The sequence below is a fragment of the Pavona decussata genome, unplaced genomic scaffold (genome assembly GCF_977016875.1).
Source record: "Pavona decussata unplaced genomic scaffold, jaPavDecu1.1 SCAFFOLD_329, whole genome shotgun sequence".
Taxonomy (NCBI): Eukaryota; Metazoa; Cnidaria; class Anthozoa; order Scleractinia; family Agariciidae; genus Pavona; species Pavona decussata.
In genome coordinates, this window is record NW_028145717.1 from 747715 (window position 1) to 766277 (window position 18563).

At 36.0% G+C, this 18563-nt stretch overlaps 1 protein-coding gene across 1 annotated transcript in view; it reads right to left on the minus strand.

Annotated features, from left to right (window-relative positions):
• LOC146453575 (uncharacterized) overlaps positions 1-11185 on the minus strand; it is a 28433-nt gene extending 17248 nt beyond the window's left edge. Inside the window, exons 1-5 of the mRNA XM_085096498.1 lie at positions 10967-11185; positions 9587-9743; positions 6972-7144; positions 5745-5981; positions 305-425 (exon numbers count right to left, since the gene is read on the minus strand). Coding sequence (XP_084952624.1) covers positions 305-425; positions 5745-5981; positions 6972-7144; positions 9587-9743; positions 10967-11072 — 794 coding nt within the window. The 5' untranslated portion in view covers positions 11073-11185. The remainder of the gene's footprint in view (positions 1-304; positions 426-5744; positions 5982-6971; positions 7145-9586; positions 9744-10966) is intronic.
• Between the last annotated feature and the right edge of the window lie 7378 nt (positions 11186-18563).

Below are 18563 nucleotides of genomic sequence, written 5' to 3' on the forward strand. Positions count from 1 at the left end.
TACTTATTAATTATTAATTGGTGGGAATGTTATATGTAGTAATAGTCATGAAACGGACGTCGGTGAAAAAAAAAAATAATGTGGTCTGCACTCTGTAATCATAAACTCCGTAATTACCGGCTTAATTACTCATCCGTGAAAAAGTGGACTTTTTTGAAACAGTTTTATAGAATATCATTCTAAGCCAATGAGCGCAGAAATAGAAACGTATACGTTTTGAACATATCCCCTATTCGTGTTTGCTTTTCACCATGATTGTGCGCTCTTTGTTTTATTATTTTATTACTAGAAAGATGGTGCTTACAGCACGTCAGCATCGGCCCGCAATGATCCTGGGACTGACGTCAGTTGCTTCTCTGCACACGAGACCTCTATCAAGGTACGATCGAGCTGACAGGGAGAACAAACGCAAGGCTTGGGGCATGCTGATGAAAGAGAGAAATGTCATAAAAACTAAATGAAGAGTATTCCACCAATATTGTTATTTGTTCTTTCATGTGGCTAACAAGTAAACACACACACAAGGTATTTGTTTTGTTGTTGGTATCATTAAAAATTCTGACAGTTGACGATATTTGACAAACAATAAATTTTCCAACGGGAAGAAATGCATTTAAAAGGCCCTTAAAAGGTGCAGGAAAATTACATATATTTTTAATTTTTCTATAAGCGGGTTTGTCAACGTTTTATGAACCTTGAATTATTTATTTTAATCCACTGGTTTAATGGTGGAGATAAGTCATAAAAGGAACGAGTTTATTATTTCCCCTACAAAATACTTAGTTAATAAAGGAAAACCTAATGTACGTGGCGATATTGGTACGACCTACTTCCCAGGGTTCTCTCTCTTCCTCCCCCGAGAAAGGACCCTGGCTGCGGCTGGTCACGTGCACTTGGCAAATTAATTTGTCGTTAGTTAACTTAGAGAGGTGTAGTAAAGTATACAGTTCTCACTTTCTCATAAGGGCCCGAGAAGCCAGCTGCGAAGTTTGTAACAACAAGCGGATTTAAAACCAAGCATTTTCACACCCATCACGCACTTGAGACCTGGAAGATGTTCCAGGTAGAGTGTTTTTAATCGGTAAAAATGTTCTTAAAAACTGTCGTTTTGGGGACTGCAGAGCGAAGCCGACAGACGATGGCAGACGCTTGAATCAAAACCCAAACATGCAAGGCGTTTAGAAAAGAAGTATTGCTAGCTAGCTAGAAATGTAGTGAAGTGGGAAAGAAGACCATTTTAGTATTCCTGAATGAATTACCAAGAATATTTTGGCAAGAGAATGTAGGCAGGCGAGGTATTTGACTAAATTATGAGTGTTCAAAAATACCGACAGACTGAATTGAAGGAAATCGCAGGCGAATATAATTGAAAGCTAATACTTATGTTATTTTATTGCCTATGTACCTAACTTTAAGTAGTAGTTAAATGAAAAACATTGCGCTGAGCCGAATTTTTCGATTGTGATCGAAAAACGTCCTTTGTCATAGGAAATCGGTAACCAAATATGTATTCATTATAGCGAATTAAATAAACCAAAACAATGTATTTGAGTGATGAATTGTAATGCTGTTGCCAAAAGCATTATGTGTGAACTAAATTTCATTTTACAGAGCAAAAGACGTACCTATTACCGCTATTTAGTTTGAATAAGTGGTATTTCTGCTGGACTTCCTGGAAACAGTTCTACTGTGGATAAATACTCCGATTCGTGTTGTGAAAATAATTATCAAACTCTGATTCTTTGACCATTTGAAAGTAAACAGATTCTTGAGTTCTAATATACGATTTTTGCAGACCGTGTGAAACTGCGCCAAATCTCTCGCCTTTCTCTTGCTTTCGCGTCCCCTTGAAAATCTCTGTTAGGCTCTCGCGAACAAGACAGTAGATCGAGGGTACCCCTCCTGGGAAGAGGTTTGTCGTGTGCAGTCAGGTGACTAGCCCAAATCAGGGCCCTTTCTCGAAGGGGGAAGAGAACGGCCCCTGGGAACGAGGTAGATACTGGTAAACAAATATTTTGGTGAACCCTTCTCAAAAATCATACTTTCAAGTTCCAGTAACTTTTTCATGTTGAGAGATTCGTGAAAATTTCAAAATGCGGTGAAAGTGCTGTTTTCTGGCCATGACTACTAGACTTCAAAATAAGGTGAGGGAACAAAGAACCGACAAACTTCATTTAAAGTCAAACTTTACGAACACTCCGAACAACTATTGTTTACTGTCCACTTCTAAACATTTTGAAATATATTAATTTTGTGATTCTGGCAGGCATCCTGTTAAAACCACCTTTGAAGAATGCTAAAAATAGCGGCGAAATACAGGTAATATTTAAAGGGGCACTGCCACCTAATTTAGTGTCACTATGAATAGCCAGAAAACACATGTGCTTTAATGAAATCGTTAAAATAATGGTTGAGTCTTGTTAACAATAACCCTACAAGTGTTCAGAAACTACTATTAATTATACTTAGCTGCGGAAAGCTAGGATTGCAAGTTGAAAAATTTGGCCAAATTTCTCAAGTTCTTCCTGTGTATTTTAGACAAGGCACTAAAAGCTAATTATATGCTGTTCTTCCTACGAGAAAAACCTCAATATTTTCTTTCCGGTGTTGTAACAGCAGTTTCATGTTACAAACCAGATTCAAATATTTGAGTAGTTTTGACCAAAATACAGTAAAGTCGCCATGACAGTGGCCCTTTAACGGCAAAAAAATATATAGTTATTTTAAAAACATTTACGATGCCAAGTGTCGAGCTTGGACTCACAACGCTTCCTTCTGAGAAAATCGAAGAATTTATGTAATATGTATTTAATCAAATAATTTCTGGAACTTGACTACCGGGACTACTGGCATGTTTCGGTTGTCTCCGTTATCATTTTTGCTGGTACCCAGCTCCCTCTCTTTCATACTTTTCCTCATTCTCAAGTCTCAAGGATTACAGTCAATCCAGGTCACGCGTGAACAGTATTTCCAAGAATGAAATGAACAGCCGAATTCCTCTTTGTAATGTCCGACGTGTGAATGGAATGTTGGACATTTCTCTGGAAATCGTTCCGAAAAAGACGCATTAACTGAAAAAAATGTTCAAAATACTTGGGAAACAATTGTTATTCTTGAAATATTCAATTTTGCAATGTAAAGAAAAATTCATAGCTTTATACCGTCAATAAGCTGGGGAAATTTATAAGGCAACTCTGAAATCTCGTTAGCGATTTTCAAAACTGACATATAAATTTAAAAACTCCCTTCAAATATCAAAAATATCGTTCACGCGTGACCTGGGTTGACTGTAAGCCTGGTTTTCACTTGGACATAAGAACACTTGCAACTTGAGCATCTTGCTAAACATCGAAGGGAGCTGGCGTCGAGAATGCTGTCGAGAAATAGTTTTCAGCCTGTGCGCCTGTCATTATGCTTATGTAGGAAGCGTTTTCATTTGCTTTTCTTTATGCTTATGCTCATGTCCTAGTGAAAACCAGCCTTTACTTTGCCCAAATTGTTTTGCTTAAAAGTTACTTGAAATTGGCCTACTCTGTTCGAATTCGACTAGAATTAAAGCTTAAATTTGATTAGCGTTATATATTTGACTATACTTTTGAAAAAGAAATTTTCACATAGACATATTTTCCAAACGATTTGACAAACATCGTTCAGAATGTTTGCCCCGCCCCCCTTCTCCTCCCCCACCCCAATTTTACAGAGAGAGAAACAGCCCTGGGAACTAAGTTGAAGAAAACCTTTCCATGGAAACAATCAACTGACTATTATTACGCCTATCTGTAAGTTAAACATTTCAAAGTGGGAACACTACCTCTCAAAAGGGTTGATTGACCCGCATACAGAAAAACTAATGTATGTAGTTCTTTGATTCTAAGGAGATAAATTTTCTCAACGCCCTCAGGCAGAGGCAAAACTTAAAAAGAAAATTAGAGGGAGAATGCGCTCTGAAAGTCGACTGAGATTCTGGTGCTCTATGGCCAAAGACCGTTTCCTGAACTAATTTATTCCGCTTGATGCACTTCTGCCTTTTGCAGCAAACACGCACACCTCGAATGGGTCCCTTTTTAATGCAGTCATAACCAGCTTACAACCACAATTTAAACTACTTATACAGGTCCAACATTTCTTTGTCGCGCGAGATTTCCTTTGGCTTAATACAACGTGGCATACATTTCATGCAAGACAAAAGTTCAGGTGGATTCGAATCGCTGACAGCTTAAAGAAACTCTAGGAAGCTACTCTTGGGTACATTTCACCGTCAAAATGGTGAACAAAATACGGCATCAGGAAAAGAAACTTCAAATTTAATTTCATTAGGAAATAGAGGGAACTGAGTACTAGTAAAAACAAAAAGAAAAAGAAGGTGCAACATTGGACGCAAACAACCAAGCAAAAGACAGTGGAAATATGAGAACAATGAACATTGTATACCTTATCAATTGAAGGCCGGTTGTTATTTTACAAGAAATAATTACAAAAGGCTAAAGTGAAAATAAGATAATTGTTAATGCTACGAGCTTCTGTAGCTTTGGATTCTTATAGTCACTTGTTTTGTCTTTTTGGGTTGATGCAGACCCGGGAGGGAGGTGAGTGACCTTCACGCACTGCATTGCGATGTTTATAACTTGTTTTACTTATCCAAGAAAAAGCTTTCTCAAACTCATTAATAATTCATAAAGAGAAAACAAAGAAAATCACTACCGTGACCGAGGTTTGGATATGTGATCCTAATTGCCAGAAAATTTTGCTAACTTTAGGCTTGAATTTTTCCAAGAATTATTGCTCATTTGAGAGGCAATATCAAACACTCGAAAGTGTGTTTCATAAGATATCCAAACACTTCGAAGACGTTTAAAAAAACTCTGCTACGCCTCGTTTTTTCAACCTACTTCTCAGTGTTTGGATATCTGATAAAACACTCTTTCTCGTGTTTGATATATTACATGAAAACGGTGACTTTTTCAGTCTGTCTCAGATGCAAACGTTAACCAATCAGTCCCCCATTGCACCACAAACATTTATTTTAGTTATCTAGACAATGCCAACAGGGGTAATTTGACACCTTCTGGTTGGAACGGCTCACGACTAGATTCCCCTTTATGCGAATCACAAGCTCATATTGCAAACTGCAAACATGTTCCGGGCCACTAACTTAACTCTATATTGGTCTGTCATAGTTTCAATTCTATATAGAGACTTTAAAAAAAATAATAATAAAAGCCAAAACGCTGAATACTTCAGGCTAAAAAAGAAATAAAAAAAGAACTCAAAACGTCGTGTTTATTTTTTTTTTTAAATTTATAATTCGAAAAGGCAAATTATCGAACAGCCTCCTTCAGACACTTAGCAGATGCGTCAGAGTGGTTACACTGAATTTCAACTTTTGGGGTGGAAAGGATATAAAGCAACCAAAATAACTTTGACATAATTTTAAATAATGCAACAAGACAAAAGGGCCATGCAGTAACACTCACTCACCTAACTGCAAAGTTATTATTAAGTCCCATTTAATCTATTAATTTAATTTAATGTTAGGCGCAGTTAGATATTTTATAGAAACTAAGCGATATAATCTTTTATTATTAAATTTATTATTATTATTATTATTGTTATTATTATTATTATTATTATTATTATTATTATTATTATTATTATTATTATTATTATTATTATTATTGGTGCCAACATTTTAAGAATGCAAGATGCTCAGAACCATTCAAAATGAAACATTATGGGTGACTCACCGATGAAATTAACATCGAACTTTTTCTCATCATTTCCATACTTGCTAGTGGCTCGGCATGTAAAGTTTCCTTCTTCAGCTACTTGGATGCTTGCAGTGTTGGAAGTTGTATTTACCAGAGTTGTTGAGTTCCTTATCACCGCTATATGCATGGGAAGAGACCCTGAAGCTGAGCACAGTAGTGTGAGGCCTGGTACCGCTCGCACAACAGTAGCTGGTAACAACACCTTTGGTGAAACTAAAAAACAAAAACAAAAAAATAATAATACAGGTATAACTTAGCGGCACTCCATAACAGCAAAAATAAAAAAATTAAAAACGAAAATGAAACAGAGCGTTTACAAAAAACGACATAAAATAAATGAGAATTAATAATAAAGTGTATTATCGTTTCTCTCGCGGTGTAGTCACTTGGGATGTAGATCGCCACCTTTCGACTGCTTACTGCTAGTCTTCTTCAGGCGATGAGGTCAAATGATTACGTAGCAACAATTGTATCACGAAGGTCGGCTGTGATTGGTGTATTTCAATCTTCCACTGAGTCCATTGTTCCGGCAAGAAGGTATTGCTTCTTCTTTCAAAACAGAGGGGGTGGGGGGGGGGGGTGTGGAGGTGCAGAAGCGGAGTTACGTAAAGCACGGATTCAACGAAATCATTTTTTGTTAATACAGTTGGTTTACATTTTGAAATTAGGTTCAAGAATAGAATAAAGCGTGCACTTCAAAACCGGTTTACCGACAGAAAACCAGAGTGACTTGGCCAACAGCCTACACTATGGCGACTTTAGGACTTGACACAATTTCTACAGAACCTCTCTTTCTCTTCCTTTCGGGAATCAAGGGAGTCTCTGCTCGCAGGGTGACTCTAAAATAATTCCTACTGTTTTCTTTAATTGATTTCTATAATTTATTACGACAAGCTTTTATTTATTTCAGCTTCGCTCATCTCGGTGATTAGCTCGTGCCATCTGCAGTTGGTATCTATTGTATTTGTTGAACTACTATTAGACTAAACAAAAACGACCACAACAACAACTCCGGAGGCGAGTGTTACAAGACTATAGTATACGCATCTATCTGCGCAATTATTGCCTTGTTGTAAACTAACAATTATTAAAATTTTCCTCGAAATACATAAGGTCGGGTGGGTACTGAACTTCACTTTTTTTACTTCTTAATATTTAATTTGTAATTTTAAGATGATGATATTTTCAGTTATCCGTTCCTACCTGGTGGACCACTGGTGAAAGACAATAGAAATCCTCTCCTTGGAATAACATTATCTGAGCGGAATGTTAGCACAGCCTTGCCCCCTGTCACAGAAATCTTCTCCCCAGTCCTCTGACCACAATACACACCAAGTGATTGTTTCTTCTCATTAGTGATCTTCAAATAGTCCCATCTACAAAGCAAAATAGTCAGCCTTAGAGGATATGCAAACAGAATTGTTGTATAAAGAGGTAGCAATAGTGAAATGGTGTCACAAGGATGATTGTTGCACCCGGTAGACAGTTTCGTGTATGGTCCAAAGGAAGTATTGCACTGAGGGAAGGATAGAAACTAGTGATAAAGAAGGTAGTTTTGAATATAGAAGATAGTTTCCCCAATTATTTTGATAATTCATATTTTTTTGTTTCAAAGTGCTTGCAGGCGGCTTTTTTTTTATGAAGATAATAGTATGATAATAGAAAAGGGGGAACTTTCACGTCAATTATTTTTCGGTACACCTTAATTCTTCCTATTCGTAATTTTGGGTAATATGCGAAATAAAAGTGTTGCAAAATTCTATTCAATAAGGTATCCTTTTAAAACGACGTGGGACTCGACAGAGAAAGAACAAACACGATAGTAAAAGTAAAAGCATGTTGCAGATTTACTTAAAGTTACTCCTGCAATGACAAGGTGAAATACGTTGATATAGTGAAGTCTGTTATCATTTAAAATATGACTAATATTTTATAGACTAACCTAAAATAAATAAATCAAATTCATGTCTTGAAGTTGTCTCTAGGCCTGTTTACATTTTAATACCATTTTTTTCAGCTTATGTCACACTTTTTTATGCTTACTCAATGTCCAACTCCAACTTGCAAATTTAAATCGCGTGTTAACTAAATAATAATTCAGCGTGACTTATAGCCGCAATGTCGCAGGGGTTTCGAATTTGTTTGAGATTTGATGTCAATTTGACGCATTTTTCAGAAAACGTGCAGCAATATCCCACTAAAGTCGAAGTGAAATAGTATAAGAATTTTCATTGTTATGCTGCGCCTCTATGGCACGCGCGGAGATACTAACATACGGGCGAAAATAATTTCCGCGCATGCGAAGAAGTGCAGCAGGATGGAGGTTTCCGTCGCTGAGGGGAGGTGGGTGGGGCAAAAGGGAAACTACGAACAGACCTCCGGGGCATGAACGCATATTAGAACAAGTACAAGTGTACAGGGCGTATAAACACTATGCTCAATGCCCATGGGTATTACAAAGATGTCAAGGGGAAAAGTGTGCTAATTTATGGAGTGCGCGAAGCCATTTCGACGCAATCATATCAATGAAAATAGTAGACAGCTCACACGTCCAATTTAAAGTTGTAGACATTCACAACGAAAGTTACATAAACAATTGCATGTGTAAGCAAGATTTTACAGCACTACGTAGTTCTTCTTCTTATTTTTTTTTTTATTTTTTTTGCTACCGCACAAAGAATTTATAACAAGAGACATAAAATGTGAAGAAAAGGTGCCGAGATGACCTAAAAGAAACTAGAAAGCTTATATTATGTGAATAGGCCTCCTCAAATGAAGTTTGATAATGCCATGGCGCAAAGTCGACAGCAAAACAATAAACTAAATCATACGCTAAGGGATTTCATGTTATTTATAGCAATTAATGATAAATCAGTTGTAAAGAGATTTCTTTAATTAAAGACAGCTGGAACCTGAGTTGAAGATTTCATTGACAAGCGAATCACAAAATTTGGGTCCTTGGAAAAAGACAGAAAAAGTATGTATGTATGTATGCATGTATGTATGTATGTATGTATGTATGTATGTATGTATGTATGTATGTATGTATGTATGTATGTATGTATGTATGTATGTATGTATGTATGTATGTATGTATGTATGTATGTATGTATGTATGTAAATACTTGTATTCTGGGTAGAATGTGTTTGGTAGAGCGCTCAATTCGTTTGATTGAAGAGCAATGTATAATTCTTGACAGAAGTTCAGGCTTCAGGTGTTTTGTCAAGAATTATGTATGTATGTATGTATGTATTATTGAAAGGCCGCGTCTTCAAATCGCTCATGTAAACAAGCTGTAATTCAGTGCGATTTGAGCGCAATATAGTCTTATGTTATGTGATATATCCTACAAATGTACAGATCCTTACAAATTTACGAGTGTTCGAAACCCCTCCATTATTGCGGCAATCAATCAATCAATCAATCAATCAATCAATCAATCAATCATTAAAAAAGTGCGTCAAAAGTTGTGCAAAAATTAATCGCAAAACAGGTGTTTGAATAGTTTTTGGTAAACACCTTATCTCAACGATTGCTTGATGATTCTACTAACTGTTTACTGCAAGCAAATGTTCAACAAACTACCATTCCCCGTAAATATATCTTTCAATTTAAAATTCGTGTCTTTTCAGTAAAGTTTTAGTTCCTGATAAACGATTGACGCTTTTAAACTACTGGCTATGAAAATTACGATCTATGACGTTTGGGTACACTTAACAATATTGGTCAAAAAATGAATGAACAATGAATCAGGCATCATGCAGAGGTACATAAACTATATAGCTAATATGCTGGTAACAGGTGTGCATTTACTTACCTACATGACTTGTGATACTCCAGGTCAAACTCGTCAAAGTTGATTACCAGTGCCATGCCGACTGGAATTGGAACCGAATAACTGCAGATCATATTATTTGGGTAGTTGTTTGGATATCCAGGACTTGAAAGCGAGTTGTTTACCACTGAACCACATTCTATTCGAAGCAAAAGTATTCCGCAATTAACATCTTCCTTAAAGGGAACCTCTGCTCCGAAAACAAATGGACGGTAAGTTGTTGCAAATAGTCTCTAAATTTTAGTTCAAGAAGTAGAAATAACATTCAAGTGTGCTAAAGATTAGATATGATTTTCGCTTTTAAATTTCCCGTGCGCGGCCATCTTGGATTTCATGACGTCATTGCGTTGTCGCTATTGTTCTCTATTGTTTCACACAAAAGAACTTCTTTTTACTAACAATAGCGGCAATAGTGCTCTTGGTAACCAAAAAGTGGGGGTAGCCATGCATTTTTCAGAGAAAATAAAGCTTCAATTTAGGAAAAAATACCATATAGTGTATTGTATTTTACAGCTTTTTAGAATTATTGTTGCTCAATTAACTCTAAAAAATGCGTGGTTATCCCCAGTTTTCTTTTTGGATTCTTTAGTAGCCCTTTTCTGCTTTTCCCGCATAGTCATAAACTGCGCAAAAATACTTCTGTATTAGTAGGCACCGTCCTTGACTGATTTCGGTTGACATGTCGAAAACATTCCACTTACGATGTCTTCGAGAACACCACTAACCATAATTACAAAAGATCACGCATAAGAAATCTGGAGCAAATAGTCCAGTCATGGCTTCTGTAAATATCTGATTAATATCTCACCTAAATGGTATTACAGTGTTATGAAAGATTAGGTGACTTACATTGTTATTTTTGAAATTAAACTGGAATGGTTATCATTTTTTTTGTTGGGATGGTTTGACGGAACCCCTTGAAGTAAGTTTCTGTTGATGGTCCAAGTTACTTAATCTCCGTCTTTGTTTGCCGTTTTACCCACTAATGGTTCATCGTCGGATCCTTTGTGGACAATTAAATGTATAAAACGTCACCAGTGACACCCAATTTTGAAACAGGGAGAGGGAGGGAAGAGAAGGGAGGGCAATGTAAAATGTGGCAACCTTGGCAAGCCAGAATTGACGGGTGTTAAGGACGTGTTGCTCATCTTCCCTACAATAGTTATCACGGAAAAGATTCTGATTAGCTTGTCTAGGCAGTTGTAGTATTCCTAATTCCTATATCCCTGGTAGATTTTTGTTGTACCAGTCCATGAACAGCATGGAATAGATGTTTTATGCTTTGAAGATATGGATTGTAACTTAATGACGTGTACATGTGCAGACAAATTGCCGCCAGTAAGAGAAACAATATGAACTCACCTCGGCTGGCGATGATGCCGTTATCACTCCAAAACAGCACAAAAAGTAGGACAAGCATTTCCATGCTGGAAAGGTGTTTTTTTGCCGTCACCGTTGCACCAATCATCAGCCTTTACTTCCTACGGGCAGAGAGGATAATAAAAAACTGTCATTGTAGCTCAGTTAAATGTTGGATTTATGGATTTTCCCAAAACTTCAGGAAAGCGCCGAAATTGAACGAAAAGTAATCAAAACAAATAAAGGAACACTAATATGGGCTAAAAAAAATCAAAGTTACTGTAAGTAAGAAGAAAACTCATCTTCTATGTCTGAAAATACGCTTGTCAAAAATTGGTTGTCATGGCAACATTAAAGTCAATGAACAGTAACCAATGGTATGAAATTCTTTTCAGATAAATTTCCGATATAGTTCTGAAATGTCAGGCCGTTTTGCTCAAATATTAAAAAAGTTATTCAGGTTCAAAGTCCCGCAGGCAGAATCAGGAACCCCTAGGTCTAGAAAGCAACTATAGCGCAACCCCTACATAAAATACTTAAGGCAGTTAAATTGAGTCCATGGATGGGAAAGGACCCTTTTGCAAGCTAGTATAAGTTACCAAACACAGAAAGACCACTGTACGGGTTAACATGAGAATTAATGAGGAAATCATTATGCACGCAAACCTATATACTAACGTTAAAATGCCAAATGTTTTCAATACTATAATGCAGACAATCGCCTTCCTGTAGTAAACCAAAAGCTCTCTCCTAAAATGGAACTTTTGTTTACGCCGCCACATATTAAAATAAAATAATGAAAACAATAGTAGCTAGCAATTATCACCAGAGGTGCTGGATACCTTAATTTAACTTTAAAAACAATAATCTAATACATTAATTATTACGGCTCAACGAGCTGAAGGCGAGTCTTCAAGATTGGGTAGCAATTTCGTAATATAAATATAGATAGGAGAGTTACCAATCTCAAATTTCTGGCGGAAAAAAAAGGGTACTGCGTGTTGCTATTAAAAGCAGATTACTGGAGAAAAAGAAAACGTTTGATGATGCAAGCTTGACCCGCTTGTATTTTATAAATAAATTTATAATTGCTTCTGTTCATTCATTGCCTATTTTCTTGCAGTAGGATTTGAGGATAATTTGCAATTTCACTTTGTTCACATCCCAATTTTGAAGCTCTCTCATGAGACTTTCACCTATCCTGACATTTAGGAGCCGGCGAGATGAGAGTTTTGTTGTTAATGTGTACTTTGGAAACGTTCAGAGTTTTAAATAAAGAAACAGATGCATTTTGCTTTCTTTATAGCGCTTGACGTGTTACCTGAACAAATGATTTCATGATTGATTGATCGTGTGACATGAATCCCATATTTATGTTTTAAATAAATCGTTTTATTTTCTTTTATACGAAACATTTTTATTAAAAAAAAATGGTGAGCCTTTTCGTACGACATGAGATAGTTATTTGCCTTAGTAGAGAATTTTGTATGACATACGAGTCTTCCAGATGACTAAAAGCTGGAAGACTCCTACAGCCAATCAGAGTGTATAAGTCACCTAAACTGATGTAATGGCATAGAACTAGCATTCGTGCTACTGAATGCAATACTTAAGGTGTTTCTTGGATAGTCATTTACTAAAAGCAGTTTGACGATACATTGACTAAGTAAATGATTTAGAGTTGTGAAATGTATGCTTTGCGCTGGAGTAAATACATAAGACGATTTTTGGCAATTTACAATGTATGTGAAACACTCATGGTAAAATTATAGCAACAAAAAAGTAATGAGATGAAACTGAGGTAGACGCAGAAAAATAACATTCCCTCAAGCGATACCCAGACAAAAAGTGATCTTTTAACTAACGTTCACTGTAGGTTTGGCAACCTACTGGCGATTACAAGAAGTACGAGTTTGATTGTGTATAAAGGTGACTTTGTAATGATTTGAAAATACATAGAGGAACTAGGTTTTGACCATGTTAGACATTTTGTGAAAAATTTGTGATAAAATTTTCGCCAAAAATGATAAAATGGAAACTTGAATTGGTCGACAGTATGATAATTTATTCAAAGTAGCGCTGTCAAGTCTTTGCCCACGTAAATAAAGATAACGGCATCTGGTAACCCCTAAATTTTTATTAGCTTTTACACCGAACATTTAATTTCGCTATAACAACATTTATGGACCAGTTTATGAGTCAGTTTATACGAATTCAAACACAGAACGGTGGTAATATTAAGATGTTTAAGGAGTAAAGCTGCATTATCATTGACTGGAGGTATCCTTCTTCATAACAAAAGTAAATAAACTAAATATAATTAAGCAAAGAAAACACTGCTCAACTATGGTTAGCCTTATCACATCTTGTATACTGGTACTTTTATTTCCATACACTTGTTTTAAAAGAGCAAACAGCAATTATTTCTTTAGTGAATTCGTTATTATTAGGATCCTTTATATGCTCTTTGTCTTTGCGAATACTTTTAAATGTTCGGTCGCATTTGGTAATAATCATGCTCTGCGTAAAACCCATTTAAGGTATTCTGTGGCGAAATTTTCACAAAAGAAATTACGAAAACGCGGTTCACCATAGCCCAAAAGAGAAAATACTTAGTTTTTCTATAAAAGATTTCTTCAAGACGATGTTTAAGACTGAATTATTTGCTTAAAGGATGTTTTATTTGTGTTAATTATGACATTTCGAAAGCGCTCAGTGTTGTGCATATTTATCCGCCTCAATTTTTCACTTCTAATTGCGTCACTCGCAGGATGCCTTTGCCAAATTGAGCAGAACAATTAAATGGCTAATGTGAGAAACAAAAATAACTCTACTTACCTAAATGAATGATGCCAATGAGTTACCTTTGCAAGACGCTTTTCGTCAGGATGAACAACGTAAGAACACCGAGGGCACTCAAAAAGTAAAGCCCTGTGCAGCTGTTTTTTTGTGATAACTTCCAAAAAGGAAACATGAAAAACTCATTAATTCAGAACAGAACATGTGTACTCCATTTAGCGGTAAATTTGTTTATTTTTTTAACTGAAAGCTTACTTGAAAACTTGTAATAATATTGCTTATAAAAAAAGCTGACCAAAAAACCGATGCGTTTCCTTTTAAGTGCCCTCAAGACGATCAGCTGTTCAACTTTTCGCAGAACTCAACTTCAATAAATAGACAATTGCGTCGTTTTGCATTTATGTGACAGCATCTGTGCGAAATAGACGACCCATATTGTTGAAAGAAGAAAATATTCCCCAGCAATATTTTTGCTTTACCATGAAAATAAATAAGCACCTCTGAATTTCCCCGCTGTACACATACGTGTGGATTTATGTGACCGTTGATTCTTTTAGTTTAAAGATAAAACGTTAATTCATTTTAAAACATATCATAATGCGAGTGTTAGTGGGTGAGCATGTGATACATCCTTCTGTTGTTTAAAGACCTACGTAATTTTCGCTGATTATTTAAGTTCACTTTCAAATTATAGTAAAGGGGTAATACTGTCTTTGTCCCGAAGATAAAGTTCTTTTTTGTCAAGCAACAATGGCTTTTTATTTTAATTCAATTGCAAGTGAGTGCTAGATGAAATTTCTGACAATTACTTAAACACGTGATCAATAATTTGTATTAGGGGGCCAATGAATTAAATCAACCAATCAGATCGCCCTATTGTTGAGTATTGTCCCGCACTGCGTCCCGCTTTCAATTTAAAATCAAGATAGCGGACGATGCAAGTTTTTATCAGACGCTGTTTCTGCTGCTGGTCTTCAATCAGGCAAGAGAAAGCTGCTTGTTGTGTTCTTGTACTGTTATTTAACCGTGTAATAATTCGATAAACGTTTTAGCCATATTTAAAATTATGATGCCTCAAAGCTTTTATGGTGGTTAACGAATTAAGAAAAAGAACTGTCTTGCACACTTTTGGTGATTGCAATACTATCTGAACATTACTGAAATATTTATCTTGTTATCCGCTACCTGAATATAATTTTAAATCACCCTTTTTGATCTTGTTAACACAAGTCCCAGTGTGCGTGAAGTTTGGTGTTTATTTGTAAGTTTTATTCATTGCTTGACGCAAAACCAAAGAAAAGATTCTGTGAACCGTCTCCATAGAGAGGAAAAAGGCCGAGCGTGGACTGAGGGGTAGGACAGGACACACTTTTTCCCATTTCTCCTTTCAACTTTGTCCCCTCAAGCTCCCTTCTTCTCACCACTGCTGATTTTTTCTAAAATCTCTCCTCATTGGGGAACCATGCATAGGCCTCGTCTACTCTATAAAAATCCCTATGTAGACCGGGTTCACTTCGGGCTGCGGACCTCAAAGGAGACATCTTTAAACGCGCTGTCTATCATACAAGTCTCCCTGTCATAGCTTTTATAGATGCAAAGTTATGAAGGCGGGGGTACACAGTCCGTCCCCCCCCCCCCCTTCCCCCCTCGTCCGGCCCCAGAGGACAAAAAAAAAAAAAAAAAACGGACATGATATTGTTTAGGCCTTGTTTCCTTGTGAAATGGTTTATGCGTTTTAGGGGTCCTGGCACTTCTGGTCTAAATAAAAGGATTTTCTACTTTTTGCCTGTCAAAAAATTGGCTGTCATGGTAAATTGAATCACCCAACAGACAAGCGCCTGTATTTTTGCGTCAGCTTAAGCGTGCACCAGTCAAGTCGGAGGAACTTTTGCTCTTCTATTTGACTTGTATAAGGCCTGTTACTGAATACGCATGCCCTGTTTATCATCATAGCCTCCCGCAATACCTTTTAGTAGATCTAGAGAGATGTCAAAGCCGAGCTTTGCGTATTATCTGTCCAGACTTTTCGTACAATGAGGCGCTTCTTATGACTGGTCTAGTTTCCTTACACGAGCGCCGCGAGTTCTTATGTGATAAGCTCTTTAATTCCATCCTGTCTAATTCCTCGTACAAGCTGTATAGCTTACTGCCTCCCAAGAATGATTGCGAAGTCAATTTAAGGAGTCAGCACTCTTTTACTACGCGGCGCCTCCACACCACCCGTACTCGCAAGAGTTTTATCTGTCACTATGTCCATAAAGCAATGATGTAATATTGTTTCTCTTAATTATATATTTTGTCCTTTTATATTAGCTTTTTTTAGCTTGGTATTGTCATTTGTTCATTTTTATATATTTTATTGTAAATCAGACGTAATTCAGCCTGTGGCTCTATCTATCTATCTATCTATCTATCTATCTATCTATCTATCTATCTATCTATCTATCTATCTATCTATCTATCTATCTATCTATCTATCTATCTATCTATCTATCTAGTAGCAAGTAGCTTGGAATATGTTGATAAAGATGTTGTTTTTTACTATTATTATTATTATTATTATTATTATTATTATTATTATTATTATTATCATCATCATCATCATCATCATCATCATCATTATTATTATTATTATTATTATTATGACATTTGTTTTTTTCTTTAAAAAATTTGTGCTTGAAAATTAATCTCGAAATCGAAGTAAATTGTAAATAGGTTTTAATAGTTCTTTTTTCCACTTTTAACTTGTAAATAACAATTTGCTTGGTATATATTAATAAAGAGATAATAATAATAATAGTAATAATAATAATAATAATAATAATAATAATAATAATAATAATCATATTTTTTTTTTCTTTTTCCTAGTCCAGGAACTTTTGCCTAGACACTGTCCGCAGCAGGTTTCAGAATTGTAAACTGAAAAGTTATTCAATAAAATAGACATAATAATAATCAATATTTACTATAGGCCATTTCCGAGTTGCTATGAACCTCACTATGAAAGCGAGGCTAAGCGCAAAACTTTTCTTATGAAAATTAGTTTTGTTTGCATATGAATGAAAATTAATTTTCATAACAAAAACTTTGCACTTGGCCTCTCTTTCATAATGAGGTTCAAAGCAACTCAGAAATGGTCTATTCATAAAATATTTTCAGAGCAAACGCGATACAATTACAAAAGCATTTCTTAAATAATGCTCAAATTAAAAACAAAAAGATGATAAAATTCAAAAAAGATAACAGATCTTGAGGGCATTGTATTACTTTCTTTGTCATTTCCAGGAGAGTCTCTAACAATAATAATAATAATAATAATAATAATAATAATAATAATAATAATAATAATAATAATGATAACAATAATAAGATTTTTCACATTTTTATTACATGAATCCATTTTCATGCATTATTGCATAGGCTCATTTTAAGAAAACATAAGAAGTTTGGATTTTCTATTAGACTTTTTCAAAGCATTTTAGTCCAGAAGTAATTTAAGCGTTTTATAATTTAATTCATTTTTAGAGCTTCAGTGTATATGATTTTTCTAAGTGAACATTAGGATTTAGGGGTTTGATAAGAAGTTAGTGATTAGTTGTTACGGTTTAGTCTTCGCGAGGTTGGCTACGCTTTGCCGCCCAACCATCGTTTGCTTAGGTTCTGGGCATCCAGAAGTTTACACTGCCTTTATAATAATAAAATTATTGGCACTCCCTGGGTGGGGCTTTTCAGTGACAATACGAAATACTATATTACCTTATTGAAAATGGTAATTAAGACTAAAGTAATAAAAATGAATATATAGATAAATAATTAGATAAATAAATATCACTAATACAGATCACTACTCTATTCATTTGTGATAGTCACGAGCCGGGTTTTACTTTAATCTAACGTAGCCTTATTAAACTTATGTACACGTGTAACAAGTATACGCACTGCAGATGAAAGATTAAATAAGAGAAAGATTCTCCCAGTTATCTACGCAACCGGACTGTTGTGACAAACCTGGTGCATAAAAAAACCCAAAACAGCGAACTAATGCAAGAATTATTCACAAGCGGTCAGCTTGGCGACGCCAACAGAAAAGATTCCTCCCAACTACTGCGATCGGCTTGGTTTTACTTGATCTTTTACTTTGGAAAAAGAGGACAAGAAAATCAAAGAAAACTTACCAAAGAGATGCTGGTTCTGGAGACTGCTCCCCAAGTAAGGCGGTACTATGATTTCCGATAGGGATGCTCTAATGTCCACCAACAACCACCAGGGCGGACTCAATGATTCAACAGACGAAGCCGATGTAAAGATGTTTGAAGTAATTAATTCCAGTCGCTGCCCAGTGAAAACAATTGAGAATTTCCTCAAGGATCTGAATCCCAAATTGGACTGCCTGTTCCAGAGACCGAGGGAAGTTTCAGGAAAATTTAATCCTGAAAATGAAACCGCGTGGTATTGTAATTCAACAGCCGGTGAAGTCACACTCACTAATATGATAAAAACCAATGGTAAGGCAGCTGCAATTACTCCACATCTTAACAACCACTGTGTGAAAGCTACAGCAGTACCCGTTTTATCAGATAGCAACGTGGAGGCAAGACACAAGTCAAGGCAGTGACAGGCCACAAATCATACAGCTCGATTGAATCGTACAACACACGGGCGTCCTTCCACCAGAAGGAGAACATTTCGAATATTTTGAGTGGATTCATCTCCGGAGAAGATGATCAGCCACTAGCTCTTCGGAATTGTTCCATTGTTAAGGTCCAGATTCTGAACGAGAAAAATTCATCCACTTCTTCTT